The sequence below is a fragment of the Felis catus genome, chromosome B4 (assembly GCF_018350175.1).
Source record: "Felis catus isolate Fca126 chromosome B4, F.catus_Fca126_mat1.0, whole genome shotgun sequence".
NCBI lineage: Eukaryota > Metazoa > Chordata > Mammalia > Carnivora > Felidae > Felis > Felis catus.
In genome coordinates, this window is record NC_058374.1 from 28,159,928 (window position 1) to 28,177,693 (window position 17,766).

The 17,766-nt window shown below is 47.7% G+C and overlaps 1 protein-coding gene across 11 annotated transcripts in view; it reads left to right on the forward strand.

Annotated features, from left to right (window-relative positions):
• Window positions 1–17,766, forward strand: part of SVIL (supervillin) — a 234,045-nt gene that overhangs the window by 101,210 nt on the left and 115,069 nt on the right. The window contains exons 1-2 of one of the 11 annotated variants that reach the window (XM_023256495.2): window positions 13,811–13,818; window positions 14,607–14,609. The exons of 9 other annotated variants lie outside the window; for them this stretch is intronic. Coding sequence is in view for 1 of the 2 variants with exons in the window: in XM_019834141.3 (XP_019689700.3) it covers window positions 7,930–7,990 (61 nt within the window). In the remaining variant the exon portion in view is untranslated. Of the gene's footprint in view, window positions 1–7,914; window positions 7,991–13,810; window positions 13,819–14,606; window positions 14,610–17,766 lie in introns of those variants that run through there. One more of the 11 variants, XM_019834141.3, reaches the window with a different exon arrangement.

Below are 17,766 nucleotides of genomic sequence, written 5' to 3' on the forward strand. Positions count from 1 at the left end.
TGTTCCCCATTCCCCTCCAGAATATCCCAGGATGTTATAAAGTGTCGAGTAATTTTTATCTGAAACAAGGGGTGGCATTTGAACCATCATATGTCATAGGGACATGCCTGCCAGAGCTAAAAAGAGACTCTTATCACATCCTGTCCTGGCTTGGGAGCATTTGGGGATGAGTAACCACTTGACACTTACTGGCGGTTCTCCCCTGCCGCCGGCCCTGAGGTGAGTCAGAGCTGTGTCCCCACAGCCCGTACATTTGAAACAGTTGCATCTTTTATTTTTTTTTATGTTTTTATTTTTTTAAGTTTATTTATTTATTTATTTGAGAGAGAGAGAGACAGCATGAGTGGGGGGAGGTGCAGAGAGGGAGAGAAAGAGTCTGAAGCAGGTTCCACGACATCAGCACAGAGCCCGACGAGGGGCTCGAACCCACGAACCGAGAGATGGTGACCTGAGCCAAAACCAGGAGCCGGACGCTTAACCGGCTGAGCCACCCAGGCGCCCCTGAGACAGTTAAATCTTTTAAAGAGAGGGGCTTTTGAGTGCTTTCAGACCTTAAAAAAAAAATGCGAAGGAACAGTGTTCTCAAGGTAGTGAACGAGCTTTCTTCCTACCAAACGAAAGTAAAGCACGAATTACGTTGAGAGGGATTTGGGTAAGGCTGTTGAATTGTAGAGATTGTCATCGGTGTAGACACTGAACTGAGGAAGGAGAAGGCAACCTTCCTCTCAGGCACCTTGTGGGTATTATCGTTACGTATTACTCGCTGGCAAACACACCAGTGTAACTCAGAAATGTGTAAGCAAGCCGTGCTTTGGATACTGGAGAGCCTCGGGCAGCCCTGAAGCTCAGAGGTGCCGTGCACACACGCAGTCACAGTTTGATGGGACACAGTTTGTGTCACAAGGCACGGGAGCGGAGGCCCGGGAGGGAGTCCACGGAGACTTCACAGATGTAGACGATGGGTAGGAATTTGACAAGTGGAATGATGGAGGTTGGCGGGCAAGAGGGAAGGGCGGATGAAGGTACCATGAATGGACATTGTTCGGTCAACGGAGAGCCTTGAATGACGAGAAAAGGCCACAGGAAACCTTGGGACTTTGGGCCGCTGAAGGATGGGCTACTGAGGTAGTGAGGAGGCTGGGATTGTACAAGTCTTGAAGCACACTGACGGCAGCAGGAAGTGAAGGGAAGGGGTCAGGGTGGCGTGGGCAGGATCGCCCAGCCCGAGGGGTTGCTTGGATGTGCAGGAAGGAAAGCAGGTGCAGCACGGTGCCTTCAGTGAGAGAGGATTCTGCTGCAGAGAGAACGCCAGTCCTCTCCTCGGCTATCTCGAGGCGTCTCTCCCGGTAGAGAACCAGTCCTGCCCAGCTGCACGTCTGTAGGTAGCCTGAGTGATCACCGAGGGCCTTTTGTGACCTTCTGTAGAGAGGCAAACAAGTTGTCAGTAGATGCCTGTCTTGCAGTACGGTTAATCACGGAGCAAATTATTTGTTGCATAAAAGCTCGACGGAAAACCTGGGGGCAGGTCCCGTGGTTTTGTCCTTCCTCTGCTTATTCCAGGTTCCCATCTCCTTGAGCCTTGCCCATGAATGGGACTGGAGTAGTTCAGGAAGGCTGTGGCCTGATTTGGCTTGCTCCCAGCTCTGCTTCAGGGATGTGGCCTGGGTCACAGCCCAGGTGAACCTGGGCCTCTGAGCATCTTTTGAGGCAGAGAACAAGAACTTGACACTGTTAAAAGCTGTACCTCCAGACATCCCGCTGGAAGACCTCAGAGGAAGGAAAGACCATGTCTATGAAGGCAATAAAATGGATAAAATATCAAGGAATAATTTAACCTGAAGTATCTGAAACCTAGGTGTAGAAATCTGTAAAACACTCCTAAATAATTCAAGAAGAATTTGAAACAAAAGTAGAAAGGCGTACCTCGTGCTCATCGTAGCACTGTCTCTATGTAGGTTTACATTTTTTCAAAATAAAACAATTAAGTACTAGAATGAAACAGGAAACATTTCTTCATGGCTGTAGGTTTGGCAGACCTTCTCTACTGCTTTACAGTGCAGAAGCCATGAAATAAAAGATTGATAAAAATTAACCGTATTTTAAAAACTCCACCACTTTCCCACAGTGGGGGGGGGGCGGTTAGGGGGGTGCGAACCACCAAAGAGAAAAGAAAAACTAGGAAAACTACCTGCAGCTCCTATCACAGATACGTGATTAACATATTAATATGTAAACTTCCAGAAATCCTAAACACACACACACACACACACACACACACACACACACACACACACCAAACCAAACCAAATCAAAACAAACAAAAAAAAAAACACTGGAGGAAAATTGGCAAAGCATCTAAACTGACAACACACAAAATGGGAGAAAGGACATTTAAATGGGTGTAAATCAGGTGAAAAGGTGCTCAATTGCATTCAGAGTAAAAGAAATAAAAATGTACTGTGACCAGCAAGCCTCAGTAGAGCGAACATCTAGAAGTCAGTTACGAGCTGGGGAACCAAGAACCATTGCTGATGGGAATGAAAATAGCACCATGTCTGTGCGGGGCAGTGTGCTTACATCAGAGGTTATGCAGTGTAGCTTTGTGTCAAATAGCAGACTTCGATGCCCATCAATAGGGGGCTGGGTGGGTAAATGATAGAATACTGCACAGCTGTGACAAGATGAGGGCAACGTGGGAAGATGTCGCCTGTGCACCTGTAGGGACAGATCCCCAAGGAACATCACTTAGGGTGCTCTGTGTTTGTGCACAAAAGGCACAGGGAAGCATTTGCTCGTATTTTCTTGCCTAAAGAAAGTCTGTAAGGACCGACCAGAAACTAATCGTGCACTAGGAAACCAAGGAGAGGGCTGGCATGTTTCCCTGCAAACCTTCTCCTACTTTGTAGCTTCATTGGAATCACATGAATCAAGAAATTACAAACGTAAGCTGGGTTTTAAGAGACCGTGCTGTGGGCTCGGGACATAGAGTCACCTTTGCAGATCAAGTTCTGGTTTTATGTATTACATCTATTAGCAGTATAATTTTATACGAATCGAGTAAAAATCCAAAAATAACAGTTAGGTCATTTGAAAACATATGCCTCAGGTGCCCATTAAATGTGCTTTTCAATATACGTTTTGTTCAGAATGTGGTCTGACCAGCTCTAGATGGGTACTTGGATTAAGTAAGATCTTGCAAGTGTTGTGAGGGGGAAGGCTCCCTTCAGCCATTCCTGTGCCATTTCATCACCTTCCTGATCCAACCAGCTGCTCTAATAAATGTGAATACCAGGTATGTTTCAAAACTACAGGTGAAGAAATCAGATGAACTGTCTGGCCATAAATTATGTCCTGATTCTCTGGAGAGTTTTTAGCCCGGAGCCAGAGCCGTTTTACTTGTGTTTGAGACTTCAAGCATTTGCTTGCTGGATGCCTTTTTCATTTTTGTTTTAAAAACTGCACATCCGCACCTGTCAGCTTCACACCATGCGCAACAGAACTCCTTCTGTGCGAGACAAAGATGGCTATGTTTAGTCTTTCGGGAAACCAAAGTACTAACTTCTCTCCTCCCCATTTCTTCTTCTTCTTTTCTTAAGTTGACAGAGAGAGAGAGAGAGAGAGAGAGAGAGAGAGAGAGAGAGAGAACCGGCGGGGGAAGGGCAGAGAGCAGAGAGAGGGGGGAGGGGACAGAGGAGCAGAAGCAGGCTCTGTGCTGATGGCAGAGAACCCCGGGTGGGGCATGAACTCACAAACCATGAGATCATGACCTGAGCCGAAGTTGGATGCTGACTGAGCCACCCAGGTGCCCCTTATTTTCTTCTTTATAAGGAAGAGAGAAGGGGTTCTTTGCAATTCCACTGTTGTGTATTAGGTCAGAGGATGAGAGAGAAGGGCCGGGGCTGTGGGGCTGTCACAGGGTTACTCCTTCACAGGGACTAACTGCTTTTCACGGCACAACTGTGCCCTGGTGACCACTTGTTTTCATTCAACTCAGGAAAAGGCACCTCCAAGGGGGGGAAAGAAGGGACTCTGAGCATCCAGTAATCAGGCCCTTGAGGAAGTCCTTCCACATCATCTTAGTGGAAATGTAAAGATTCTAAAGAATTTTTTGGTATTTCTTTCCTCTTTCCATTTAACATTAGATGTAGTCATCTTTCAGACCTGACAGTTTTCATCTTTACACATTATATTACAAAGCCATGAAAACTGCAGCTTTGCAAGTTCACACATTTACAGGTGTTTGCTTAGAAGGTAGGACCCTACACACATTTATATTGTATTCGAAATGGAGACATTTGTGTGTCCTCTCTTCCAAAAATCATTGTGGTGGTGAACACTGAAGCTGCCCCAGCCCCTTCATGGAAGAGCATGGGCTTTCTTGCGGGTGGAGCCTGCACCCAGGGTCCTGCCTGCCCCAGAGCAGAGGGTGAAAGCGTGGCAGGCAAGGCAGTGGTGTTGGAAGTTATACCACGCGGGGGGGTGGCGCTTGGTGAAACATCCCAACGTGTTCTCCTCGTCTGTGAACTGTTGCAGCGTAGGCAAAGCTGTGCTGGCAGGGACGGGTGTTTTGGATTGTTCATAGCCCCATACGTGGTTAAACGCGAAAAGATCGAAACGTAACCTGATAATCCGGGGTCCCGTGTTTTGAAAGATCGCTAGCAGATCTCATGTAGTACCCAAACACTCACTGATTTGGATGAAGTGGAATTTACAGCGATCCTAGCAGACCATGAGCTGGTAAAAAGAGAAACAATTAGGAGAGTAAAACTGGATAAGGGTCCAAGAGCACGGACTGGACAGGTGACGACGTGTGTATATGTGTGCTGGGAAGGAGTGCCAGAGTGGGATGGGGAGCAGCTGAGGCACCAGGTAGCCTCGTGGAGCCGGAAGCTGTATCATAGACGGGAGTGTCCTCGATCCTTAGAACAACCTTCTAACCTCCGTCTTAGGTGGGGTATAATTGGCCTCGGAGCCACTGAGCTGGAAAACACCAGTGCTGGGGTTTGAACTCTTGTCTATCTGAAAGAGCCCAAGCCCTTGACCTCTGGGCAGCTCTTTGCATTCAGTCCGATCCAAGTCCTGTCATTAGTTGCCTATGGTGGTATCAGAGCTGAAAGCCATGGGTTCGGTCCTGAAATGGGCCCAGGGCAAGACCTTTGGTAAATCTGATGTGTAAATCTGATGCGTGAGTTGGTTTTCGATTAAAACGTGGCATGTGGTATTTTGGAAAACAAACTGAACAAATAAAGCTGTAGGGGGGATTTGTTTTGTTTTTCGTGTCTTTGGGAACTTATTTATGTTGGTGGTGTTAGCTATTTTCCTTGGATGACAATCTTGTGTAATTGTAGTAACATGTTTCTGTGATACAGAGGATGAAAACCACAACAAAATATAAAGCTTTCAAGTTAGCACATGAGTAATGTAGATTAATGACAGAGGAAAATGGAGCCAGGAAAGAGGGTTTTAGAGAAAAGAGCACAGCAGACACCAGGGGAGTGCCTGCATCCTGTGGTTATATCTTGATTTCTGCAAGTGCCTTGCTCACCATCTGCGTGTTAGAAATGAACTGGCACTTAATCGTAACATGTATCAATGTAATTTGGGTCTGTTGGTCCTTCGAGCTATGATCTGCTACAAAAGGGGTCCCCTAGCATGGAGGCGTGGGAGGGGGCTATGCGGTGCAACAGAGGGACGTTAGTTAGGATGACCTTTCGTGGTCTCGTCTCCTCCTTTCCCTGGTTCACTGGCAACTTGTTTGGCTAACTTTTTAGCACAATTCCACTCCAGGAGTTCGAGTGGGGTCCTTTTCTCCCCAAGTTCTGGGACATAGTATTTGAATCACATACTCACTGATAATGCTTGTTTAAATACACCACCTGGCGACAAACTTTACCACGTAAATGTTGCTGGTGTTTAAAAAAGGAAACTCCTGAGTTCTTGCTGTCTTGCCTTTGCTGCTGATGCCACCTTGGCCAACCTGTGTGGGCTCCTTCGTCAGATGGGGAGGTTCAAGGAGCCGCGGGTCTTACCCCAGGCTGCCCCCGACACATCTCTCTGGGGGCAGTTCTCACAAGATCCCCTAGCCTGGATCCCACCTGCGGATTCTGGGGTGTGGCTGGGGCAAGGGGGAGGGGGGCGCTAAGGCTCTTGAGGAGGGTCTGACACTCTGTTAAAGAACCATCTGCTAATCCAGAGGCTTTCCAAAGCCCGTTCCATCCCTAAAGGTAATGCTACCATGAGGTTCCAAATGAAAGTTAAATTTTTCAGTGATTCTTGTAAGAATTTCATCTCGCCCGAAGTACTAAAGAGTAGAGCACCTTTTTTTGCTACTTGTAGCGTATTTTCTCAGCTCATTCGCGGGCGACATGTAAATGATACCTTGCCCCTACCTCCACTTGGTCCATTCAGAATGACAGGCATTCAGAATAGCAAACGACACAGAAGAGGGCTCCAGTTAACAATATCCTAGTTAACGTAAGCTTCGTGAACATCTTTCACATTTGCTATAAATTACATTTGCCCTGTGGGCTGTGGTTCTCGCAACTCACGAGGAACCCAAATCTGGCCAGGCGACCGTCTGGGAATTGATTTTCGGTTTTGTGCTTCCCGCTGGAGGGCTTCAAAACAATTTAAAACATACAAGAACGACTGAGCAAACACTGGGGAAAAAACGAAAAGAGAAACAAGAAGTGTCTTGTGATTGAGAACTTGTTCTACATTTTCTAGGCAACAGGAAAAAGCAGCTGTTAGCCTGTGAGTTTGCCCGAAGGCCAAAGTCAAGCTCAGGAGTCCAGGGTTGAACTCAGCGTGGGGAGAGTCAGACCCTCAGTCAGCCTGAGACTCCCCTTCTGTCTGTGTCTCCAAATAGTTACTGACTTGCTCCAACTAGTTACTGCGGAGACCAACTTTTCCTGCTAGAGAACGCTTTTTTTTTTTTTTCTCTTTGCCAAATCAGCATGATCAAATATTTCTAAAGCTAAACCAAATGATATATTGGCTTGCAAAGTTTATCCACACCCTTGCATCAACTTAAAAAAAAAAACCTGAGCTGCCTCTGGGAGGGAGTGGGGAGAGGCTATTTTGTGCTCAGAAAGATGCCCCGAGGCAGCTGTAGATAGCATTGCTTTTGTTCAGCTTTGGCAGGGCTGGCCTGTGCATTAGCTCATGTTCCAAATCTGTCACCAGAAGAATGTAGCGAGAGTCTTGTTTCCATCTCTTTCTCACTTCACCCTTTGCTTAGCCAGAGTCCAGTGTCTACAGAGCCAGGATCGCAAAGACTTAAAAACAGCAGTTTTGAATAAAGCCTAATAGGCTTTTCACATGATTCATAAGAAGAAAGCAAGGCACTTCTCCCAATAGCCCAAGACGCACATTTCCAGGCCCGGTGCCCTGCTCACCGCAGAGGTGGTTGCTGCTGGGGTTTAGAACATATGGGATAATCCTTTTCAAAGTATCTGCAAGTCCTCACTGAAGTGGGGGAGCGGAGAGGCAAGGAGGGAGGGTGGAGGGAAGGAGGGAGAGGGAACCAGAGCCGGGAGCAGCCAGGCTCCAGACTTGAACCTGCCATTCAGGTTGGTCACCTCTGCCTTCAAAACCTCAAGCAGGGAGCCGGGGCTTTTGTGCAGTTTTCGGGTCGGACAGCCCTTCTTCAGCCTCACACCCTTGTTGGGGACCCCCCGGGTGAGCCTCATCTCTCGCCAACTCTGGCGTAGCCTCTCTGGGGGTCCGTTTCCTCATCTGTGAACGGGGAACGGGGGAGTTCCCCGTCATGCCAGCAGGACCATGTGAAGCCACGTTGACCAAAGGGCTTTGACGATGACAAAACCCTTTGACAATGTCCATTTTTGTGAAGTGAAGATCAAGTGAGGTGTTGAAAGCACATTGTGTGCCGCTGAAGGCCGTATACGTGGAAAGAGCAAGTGTCGATTCATGCTTGCCGTGGGAAACTTCTGTCTGTACCCGCCACGGGGCAAGAACTGGGTTTCCACAGGTAAGGAGGTGGGAAAGGGGAGAGCGCAGGGGCCGATGGGGTGACCCCTCTGGCTGAAGGTCCAGCGGGCTCTACCCATACCTCACAAATCGTGGCATCGTTTCCCAAACCCTTTCACCACTCTTGCTGACGGCTTGTGAAGTGCTTTCACCATGAACTCTGTGCCCAGAGGAAAAGGAATTTTTACTTTATTTTATTTTTTTACATGTTTATTGATTTATTTTTTTTTAATTTTTTAGTGTTTATTTATTTTTGAGAGAGACAGAACATGAGCGGTGGAGGGGCAGAGAGAGAGAGAGAGAGAGAGAGGGAGGGAGAGGGAGACATAGAATCAGAAGCTAGCTCCAGGCTCTGAGCTGTCAGCATAGAGCCCATCGCAGGGCTCGAACTTACAAACTGTGAGATGACCTGAGAGGAAGTCGGATGCTCAACCGACTGAGCCACCCAGGCGTCCCCGCGTGTTTATTTATTTTGAGAGAAAGAGAGCAGGGAGGGGCAGGGAGAGAGAGAGAGAGAGAGAGAAGAGAGACGGCGAATCCCAAACAGGCTCCATGCTATCGACGCAGAGCCCGATGCAGGATTCGAACTCACAAACCGTGATATCATGACCTGCGCCAAAATCAAGAGTCACTCAGGTGCCACGGGAAAGGGATTTTTAAAAGACAAATGGCAGGTGGGTCCACCTGGCGCAGCTGAGCTGTCACCAGAGGGAGGTTCTCACGAGGGGAAGGGGCATGAGACGTGCAAACCACCACCTCGTGATGCGCCACTGTGGAAAAGCAGGTTCTGGAATGGTCTGTGAAGGAGGCCTGAGGAGTGATGACCCACAGGAGGCCGCAAGGGCAGAAGGACAGCTGCTGTTCCCCCAGTGACCACTGGGGGCAAGGGAAGGAGGAGAAAGCAGGCCCAGCGGGTTGAGCACCTGCCGCGGGGCGGTTTGGCGAGGTGGGTCGCTTCGTCTGTGCTCCGTGACCGGTGGCCTGGCGCCTGTAGTCCTGTGGCGAGCGCCATGGACACAATCACGATCACGTGGAACTGTGAGGCACTTGAAGAAGGCGTGTGGGACAGTGGGGGTGGAGCCAGCCCGCGGGGTAGGAACAGGTAGAAACCAAGAGCAGGAATGGGCTGTGGGCTTTTCCCCTGTGCGATCTGTAGGTATGTCTTTAAAACAGAGTTTAAAAGATTTACCCACCCAAAGGGTAGTTTGTTCTGGGCGTACTTAATTCTTTCCCCGTCGAGAAACTGAGTAGTAGGATGAATGGAATTCCTTTCCTTTTCTATTCAATGGAGGGGCTATGGCCCTTCTGTTCCTGTGTCCCCATCCTGCGTAAGTAAGTGTCATTACTGTCAGGGCACTTGGGCCTCAGTGTGCCGTCCCCACGCTGTGCCCCGCGAGGCCTTGCATGTCGGCTCTAGCAGGCTCGCTGGGAACAGGACCGCTCTACCTGCTCTCCGGGCGAACCTCCTTTCAGTGCTCCCTGAAGCTGTGCACACCTGTCTTCACTCCTGGAAACATGGAGGGGGCCACTTCCGGGGCCCCGTGTACAAGAACCCCAAATTCCACGAAGGAGGAGACCAATCTAGTTTGGACTTTCACTGCCTGGCTTCGCAGATGTTGGGTAGCAAAGGCATACCTAAGGAGATGTGAAGGAGTCCTCCAGCACTGGGCCAGCTCCTCCTCCCCTCTTTCCTTAGCGTTCCTAACCTTCTAGAAGCTTCTCAGCATCCCTTCAGGGGCTGGGGAATCAGACAACCAAGCTGTTTAGAACTGGGTGTACATTAAGAATGAAAGGGCTTATTGAATCTCCAAGGATAGGGTTTGGAATCTGTACAGTTAATAACATACTGTCTTCTTTTTAAAAAAAATTATAGGACTTGTGTGTTGACCGTAGCTTAATATGTATACAGTGTTAAACACTCTTGATTAAGTTGGACACACTATTCAAAGTATGTATTATATGACTTTATAATTGTAGATACTCTATTTCAATAATTATAAACTCTGTGGCTAACTTGGGAACTTCTGTAACGTTTCATTCTTTTCCTTAGAGGGTTTGGGCTGGAGGTGAATTGCCCAAGCGCTGTGGGTTCCTGGGTGTGATAAAGGAAGCACGGGGGTCAGGAGGAGCAAGTATTTGACATATTCGGGTTTTGGTAACCAGCCTGGTCAGAGTTTAGTGAAAGCCACCTGAATTCTGAGGACCTGAGTCTGAGGGAGAACTAACTGGGTCCCTGGGCCTGGAATCTTCCTGGAGGCTGGGGTTGGGGGGGGGGTGGGGTGGGGAGAATAAGATGTGTCCCCCCTCCCCCTGCACCAAGGTCCCAACTGAAGCTTTTTGGGAACTTGAGGGACAGCAGCTGATATTCTTCATGTGCAGGTTTCAGGGCAAAGTTCAGGCCCTTACCAGTTTACTTCCAACCTCCCCTCAGAGTCCGCAGGAGACCCGGGGACCAATTGTGCTTTGTTTGCACTTTTAAAATCGCGTGAAATGTGTACAAAACATTTGTATACATCTGTATAAAACATTATGATACAGTTTCAGTGTAAAAGTACAGACCCCCCCTCCTTTTCTCACAAGTGCCCCCAAACTATGCAAATCTTAACAGGGCTGCTATCGAAAGTTTTAAGTATAACACAGAGATGAGGGCCACAACCTCTGAGGTATGTTTAAGCCTGGGTCACTATTTCTGATAACTTGTGATGTGCACCCGAATATCCAAAGCCCTGCCTTTGTTTAAAGCTTCAAAAAATCAATAATTTAGAACTGTGGAGATTTGTTTCCTTTAAATTTGGACACTGGGTTGAAGTTCACGGATGGCCCCCACCCTTTCTCTAGCTCTGCAAAATGAGGTAGAACGTAAGTGAATAGAAACATTTGGGTAAATTGTTTGAATTTTGTTTATAGGGACAGTATAGCGCTCACACAGATTTTGCTTGCAAATCCACTAGGCTTTCTTTTCCAAGTCAGCATTTTACCTGCCAGAGCTCACTTTTGAATATTATAACAGTAGCTGTTTCCGTGTCTTGTTAATTTAGATCACGCAGTGGGTCTTGTGAGACGCCACCTGCTTTTTCCTACAGAAGTAACAGAGACCCGTAGCTGTGGACCCCTTGACATTTAAATCTCCATGGCGGAGACCTCGGCATTAAGGGGAAAAAATCCCAGCAGCAAGAAACTGAACAGCATCCGGGCAGGTGAGGTAGAATTTCAAACAGAAATGGGAACGCACAGGTATTCAGCTTTTGTGAGAGTTTGTGCTCCTGAGAGACTCTGTCATCCTTGGTCTTGTGAACTTGTACTTCCCCACGTGTGGTGGGCGAGAGCCCTTCTCAGCACGGAGCGTCCCGCAGCCAAGGCCAGTGCACCAAGTTGGCACGACAGTGATCTCTGCTACCCTGGCACATCCCAGAGCACCTCACGTCCTGTAAGAACTCACTTCGGAATGGCATTAGTTGTGGTTCTGCCACTTTCCAGAAAGGTGGGGGACAGGAGAGTGAAACAATAGCGTGCTACAGCCTCGGAATGCACGTTTATGGTTTCGTCAGATGTGAGCTTCTGAATCAGATGTTCACAGCACCGTGATGTTTATACACAAAACAATATATTATTGCCTCAGTTTATATGTCTAAAGAGAGACCTGTTACTTTTTCATGAGCCTGCCTCACTTTTATAACTATCGGTATTTTAGTTTACGATACGGACAACTGAAAACAGCAAAAGCCCTTTCATTTAGCTGATAATAAAGCCTCATTAGTTTGGATTTCATGGGTCACTTTATTTAGCAGATGCTTGCTGAGGGCACCTGGAACCAGCTCTGAGGCTGCCTGGGTGAAGGGAAAGGTAAAGGGGAGGGGACAATGACAGACAAGACGTTGAAGAGACGGACTAGCCGAGTATCTGATAGTGAGCTCCTGTAACATATATTTCACACACATTAAAATAAAAGGCCACCGGGCATGTGGGACATTGTATTATACTTGTGTATTTATTACTAGAATGGAATTTTCTCCTGTATCCTTACTCATTCTGTTTCCCCAGCCCCAGAACAGGGCTCGGCCTCTAGGACACTTCGTGTGTTATTTGTTGAGTAAATGAGTGAAATCATTTCCTAACCTTTCAGCTCGTATGTATCTCAGAGATGTTAAAGCTGCTGTCAGCAAAAGCGTCCAGACTTCATGCTTTCCGTTTAAGAACGGGTGTTTTGTAAAGTGGACTTTGGAAAATCCGTCAACTCCTTTCAGCCACTAGGGGACGACATAGTGCAGTTAAGGAATCAAGTCTTTTTAATTCTTTTTAAAAAGAAAGGTTAGTTCTTGAACTAATACTCTCAGATGTGGATAGCGGTGGCTAAGTTAAATCAGCATTGCAGGAGGGAGTTTAAAGCTGTATCAGCATATTTTAAGCTGAACACAGGGTAAGCATGTGTCCGGGTTAAAAATATATCCATAAAAATAGCCTGACAATGTGCTTAAAAACAAAGTATTATATAAATAGGCAGCAAATGAAGATCTACTCCTTAATAATTTTAAAGTCTCTTTCTGCCACCCAATCAAATAGCTTACACGGTCTAATAGCCAAAAAAAAAAAAAAACAAAAGATACAATGTGCATGGTAAAGAGAAAGCTCTCTGCTCGTCTGAACAGGAAGTGATCTGATAAAAAATCCACCGTGCAGCCTATTGTACCTGGCACAGTTTTAATTTCAGGGGGACAGTGCTGTGGTTGTAGTTCTGTTAACTGGATGTTGACTGAATACATATACCTTCAAACTGATGAGCAGCTGCTGCTTTAATGGAATCAGGTCCATGAATACACCTCTTGTGCGCGAACCTGTTGGACAACCTTGCTTAGGACGGCAACGCCAGCGAGCACAGTAATATCTTTACTGTTCAGGAGAGAGTCACAGGGACTGGAAGACAGGACTTTTTCTTTCTTGACGACATTTAATTAGAATACATTTAAGATGAGCTCAGTTGTCACTGTTGATGATTTTTTTTTTTTTTTGATTGTCTTCAGTTCGCAGTCTCTAGCGTCCTGAGGTCTGACCACGTAGGAATTCCACGGTAGATCCAGGTCACCCTGCGGGCGCCGCCACGCCTTCCCTTTCCTCTCTCACTGTCTCCTCCTCCTCCTCCTCGAGGGGTCCCGGTTGCCCAGCCTGCTGCTGGCAGGGGTCGGAGGCCAGTAGCTAGGAGTCACCTCTTCTTTCCCTTTCCTGGCCTACTCTCCCTAGAAGTGCTAATTAGGAATCAAACAGCCACAGCAGCTGGCAGTTGAAGAAGAAAAGGGAGTAACAATGCTTCAGTGCTCTCTAACTTGGCCTTGAACAATGGGAAATTAGCTGTTCGGGAGTAAAATAAACACAGAAGCCAACCAGGCGGCTGGTGGCCTACACCTGCCGCCCTGTGATTTCCCTCTGCCTTCTTAGGGGGGACAGGGACCCAGGGCAGCTCCACACCCCCGGGTCTGCCCGCACCCTGGGGCCCCTGTGGTTCCCCGCCTACTTTGCCTAATTTAGAGGCGGTAAAGGAGAGAGTGCAAGCCGATTCCTTTGAGGTTGTGAGGACAGAGGCTTGTTAGGACAATATGGAGGTTGGCGTGTGTTTTTGAAACTCTCCTTCCCAAGGCTGCTTTTTCCAGGAGCTTAAGGACAAGCTTTGGGTTTTCAGCATCCCACACCCCTTGCTTTTTCTCTTTGTTACGAATATCTAGACAGGGATTCCTGAATGCCTCTGTTGGAGAATCCCGTAGGGACTGAGTAGGTAAACCCTGGATTCGTGAAAACCAGAAATTGATCTAACATTTTTATCCCCAACATATCAGCAGTGTGTAGGCCTCCTGTTTTCCTAACCGTCATTTTAGATACTCTCAACTCTTTTCCTCTGAGAAGCAGAGCGTGGCTGCTACTTGTCGGCTGTCTCTGGTTCGAAAGGAACTGTGTGTTTACGCAGAAAGGGTGTTAACGCTGGATGCTGGCCCCGGGTGGGAGGCTGAGGCCGTCAGATTGGCTTCCGCTCACCATGGTTACAGATTTGGGCTGTATCTCGGCCTTCGTATGTGCACTGATAGTCTGGTGAACACCGTCCTCGAGGTTTGCGACCTCATGCTCCCTGATGCTTCCTCATCTGGCTCCATCCCATCATCGCCAGGCTGCTGTTGACACTTGAAATGCTCGTACTGTTCAAAACTCTCCTGGGACATATCAGATTTTGGTGGGCCGGAGGGTGGAATGCCTTCTAAGTGACAAAGAGACTGAAAGCCGAAGGAAATTTGTGCAGTGATGAATGTGCCGCAGTTAATCACCGCAGAGGTATCCTTTCCCCAAATGTGTAGAAGTCTCAGGAGCCGGGGGTGGGAAGAGTCTCTGAGCCCGGACCTTCACGGCATCGAAAATAACTGAAGGGTGTTTGTATTCAGGCAGGGTTTGGCCAACAGCTCCGCCTCCTTATTTGAAAAGACAGAAGTTTGGGGTTTTGTTGTTTTGCTTTGGCTTTCGTTCCCCCCCCCCCCCCCCCCCCCGCCGCCAGCACATAGTTTCTGGGATGCTAAGGATTTTTCCTGCACCTGACCCAGTGACTCCCTTTTAAGTACCCAGGACATGCGATCTATTTGGAGACAGTCCGGTTGCTATTTTTGAAGTCTGGGCGCCTCAGGAGTCAGGATGCATGCTAAATAAGTTGCTCCAGAGATGGAGTGTGAGTTCTCTGAGGGACCTGGGAAGGGGGCTGGGGGAGGCAGAGGCAAAGAAACTTCCCCTGAAGCCTAGCTACTCCAGACCTGCTGAAGGCAAGTTCCCTTAACCCTGCAAGCCACCCTGTGTCCAATCTAGCAGGCTCTACAGACCAGTATCTATTATTATGTAAATGGACCGAATAAGAGATTTTGGCAAAGGGTAACCCTTTGTCTGCCAAAAGGTAGGCTCTTGCTTGTGAGTCCAGAATTTGCACAGTAAACAGTGGGTGACCTATAAGCCGGCCAGTCACCTTGCACATTGCCTTATTAGGCAGGCCAGCAGGCCAAGAAGGCTGGTGCCTGGGGACAGGCCGGTAGGGCTGGTGGCAGTGAGTGGGCTTTTGTCCCGCAAGGAGCCAGAGAGCCCAAACCCTGGAGACGTGGCCTAGTACTGCTCAATTAATTCTAGTGCACTGTGATGACAGGAATATGCACTGCCCTTGGCAGACACACTTACGGTGTGGATGGAAAACAGGAAGTAGCTTCCCGAAGGTCAGAGCAGTATGTCACCTTTTCCTAGGGCTTTCCTTACTCTGTGGCTTGTGCTGTGTTAGGACTTACTGAGTGGAGCATGGACTGTATCAGGCAATATTGAATGGTTTCCTGTTGACCCAAGATGTTTTGGAGACTCTTAGCATCTTGATCATGTTTCTAGTAAAGTCTTGCTAGTGGTGAGGTCATGTGTGTGGTAGGAAGGAAACATTACCAGGCAGCAAGGTGCTACAGCAGAAAAGAACAGAGTCCTAGGAGCCAGGGGACCCAGGCTCCAAGGCTGTCACAAATGGGCTAAGTGACCTTGGACAAGTCACTTCCATTGTGCTCTGTAAAGTATAGGGTTAGACTGGATGAGCTCCCAAACGACTTCTCCATTTTAAATTCCTCTTCTGAAATGACATTCATCACGTCATCTGCCTTATTGTGCTCTTCAATAATAAAGTTTCCTCGGTGTTGGGGGTTAATAGCCACAGCTTAGCATCTCAGGGAAATAGCTTTATGATTGAACGCTTTAGACTCAATCCATCTTTTCTCTTTGGTGTTTTTTCCAAAACCGATGCAGTGGCTAGAAACTAGGGAGGGCGGCACTTTTCTCTCCCCAAAATTTTTGTACAGACTTCTTAAGTTCCTGAAATTAGCGGTCATGGCTGAAGAACCAAAGCTGCCTGTGGGACAGGGGAGCACACGGAGGAGGAGCCTGAATTAATTATGTGGCAAGTGACCACAAACAGGAGCCTCAAGTTCATGTCTCTTTGGCTAAGTGATTTCTTTTTCATTTCTGAACCTGGTGCAGGCTCTGGACAGCCTCCCAGGACGGAAGGGACAATGGCAGCTTGTCCTAACTGCCCCATCACCACGAGTTTCTCTCCCCACAGAAATCTCGCAGTTGCAAAGCTGGCCAGCTCATTACGGGAAGCGACAGCAACCAGGGCTGGGGTTAGCATAGGCAAATGGGAGTGGAGTGGGAGAGGACACTTGCTGGGGTCTGTTTTGACCTTGTTGTCTCCTTTTGATTGACTCCTGTCTGCTTCTTGTCTCTTAGGGAAAGGGTAAATTCATTATGTCCATCCTGTTAAAGAAAATCCCCCCCCCCCCCGTTTTAAATATCTGTTTCTATCTCTGTTGACCTCTTAGCTGACTGGCTCTCCAAGACGTGGGCTATGGCTTTGAATTACTTGTACTTAACTCAAACCTTTGATCTGTACAAAAAGGGATTCATTAGTTTGGTGCTGAGCTCCCCTAGGACTTTAGAAGACCCCTGAAACTCCATGCAAAGCATGTTTCAGGGTCACGGGGGTACATTACTGCACCTCAAATTGAAAAGAGAAAAAGATTAGTCGTGCGTAGGACAAGAAGGAGCAGGGAAGTCCCTGGAGTGGGTACATTTTCTTTATGTACCACAAAGATGTCAGGGGAAGAAAGAGGCTTCTTGTTAGAACATAAACTTTGAGTCCCTGAATGAGAAGCCACAAAGTCCGCAAGTCCAAAGTTGTTATAAATTACAACACTGCTGCTTGAATGTTTTATATCTAGTTATCTTGAATGAGGAAGTTGGGATTGGAGCCGGTGGGCAATTGGGTTTTCCAATGTGATCTTAAGGTGTATGTATATAACTTTAATCACAAAGCAAGGATTTGATTTTAAGGAATAGTTATTGTCCTGGGGGAGATAAACGTGTTGCCTTTTTAAGGGGAAGAATTATTGACTCACCTGAATCATACTGTTTTAATCAGTTGTTTGATTATTCCTTAATTACATCAATAAGCGTTTAGCTACAATGGAGCATTAATAAATAGTTCACTCCCAAATCAGCATGAATGTCAAAAAGCGTGTAATTCACATTGACCAGGACAGTACAGTTTACCTACTTATTTCCATGTCGTCGCAGTTAAAATACTTCATCTTGGCAGGTGTTTTGAAGAGGAGAGGGGGAAGGAGGTACGCGGGTTCTCTGTTCTAGGAAGTGAGGTAATCCCGCCATGTTTGTCTCAATTCTGCCATGCACGTGGCTGTTCTGGAGCCAGAGGGAACGGTCTCTCATTATACCCAGAAAGAATCTATCGTCCCGGGAAGACAAATATACGTACTTGATAGGAACAACGGAAGAAGTAGGGAAACTTCAAAAGGGTCGGCGAGAACAAGGTGGAAGAAGACCCTGGCAACTCTATACAAAAATCAGCCCTTCACGTGTTAGGTGATCCTTCATCGCGACCGTGAACTCATGGGGGGCAGGCGCTTTGTTCAACATCCCGAGCGCCCTGGCACCTGACCTCTGGTAGTTGCTCAGTGAATCCTGTCGGGAGAGAAGGGACGGCTTCTGGAAGTGGAGTGGGAATGCACTGCAGGAGATGGGAGAGGGCTGAGGCAAAAGGGGGTAGGGGTGAAATCCTTGACGTTCATCTTTTGCATATTGGGTGCAAGTAGGTGATGGGGCATCTAACTGGAAATACTACGCAGAAAACCCGAAATATCAGCCTTCAGTTTCCCCCCTGTAACTTACATCCTGAGCGGTCACTCTGTTTCAGTGGCTTCGAGTGTCTGTGACTTG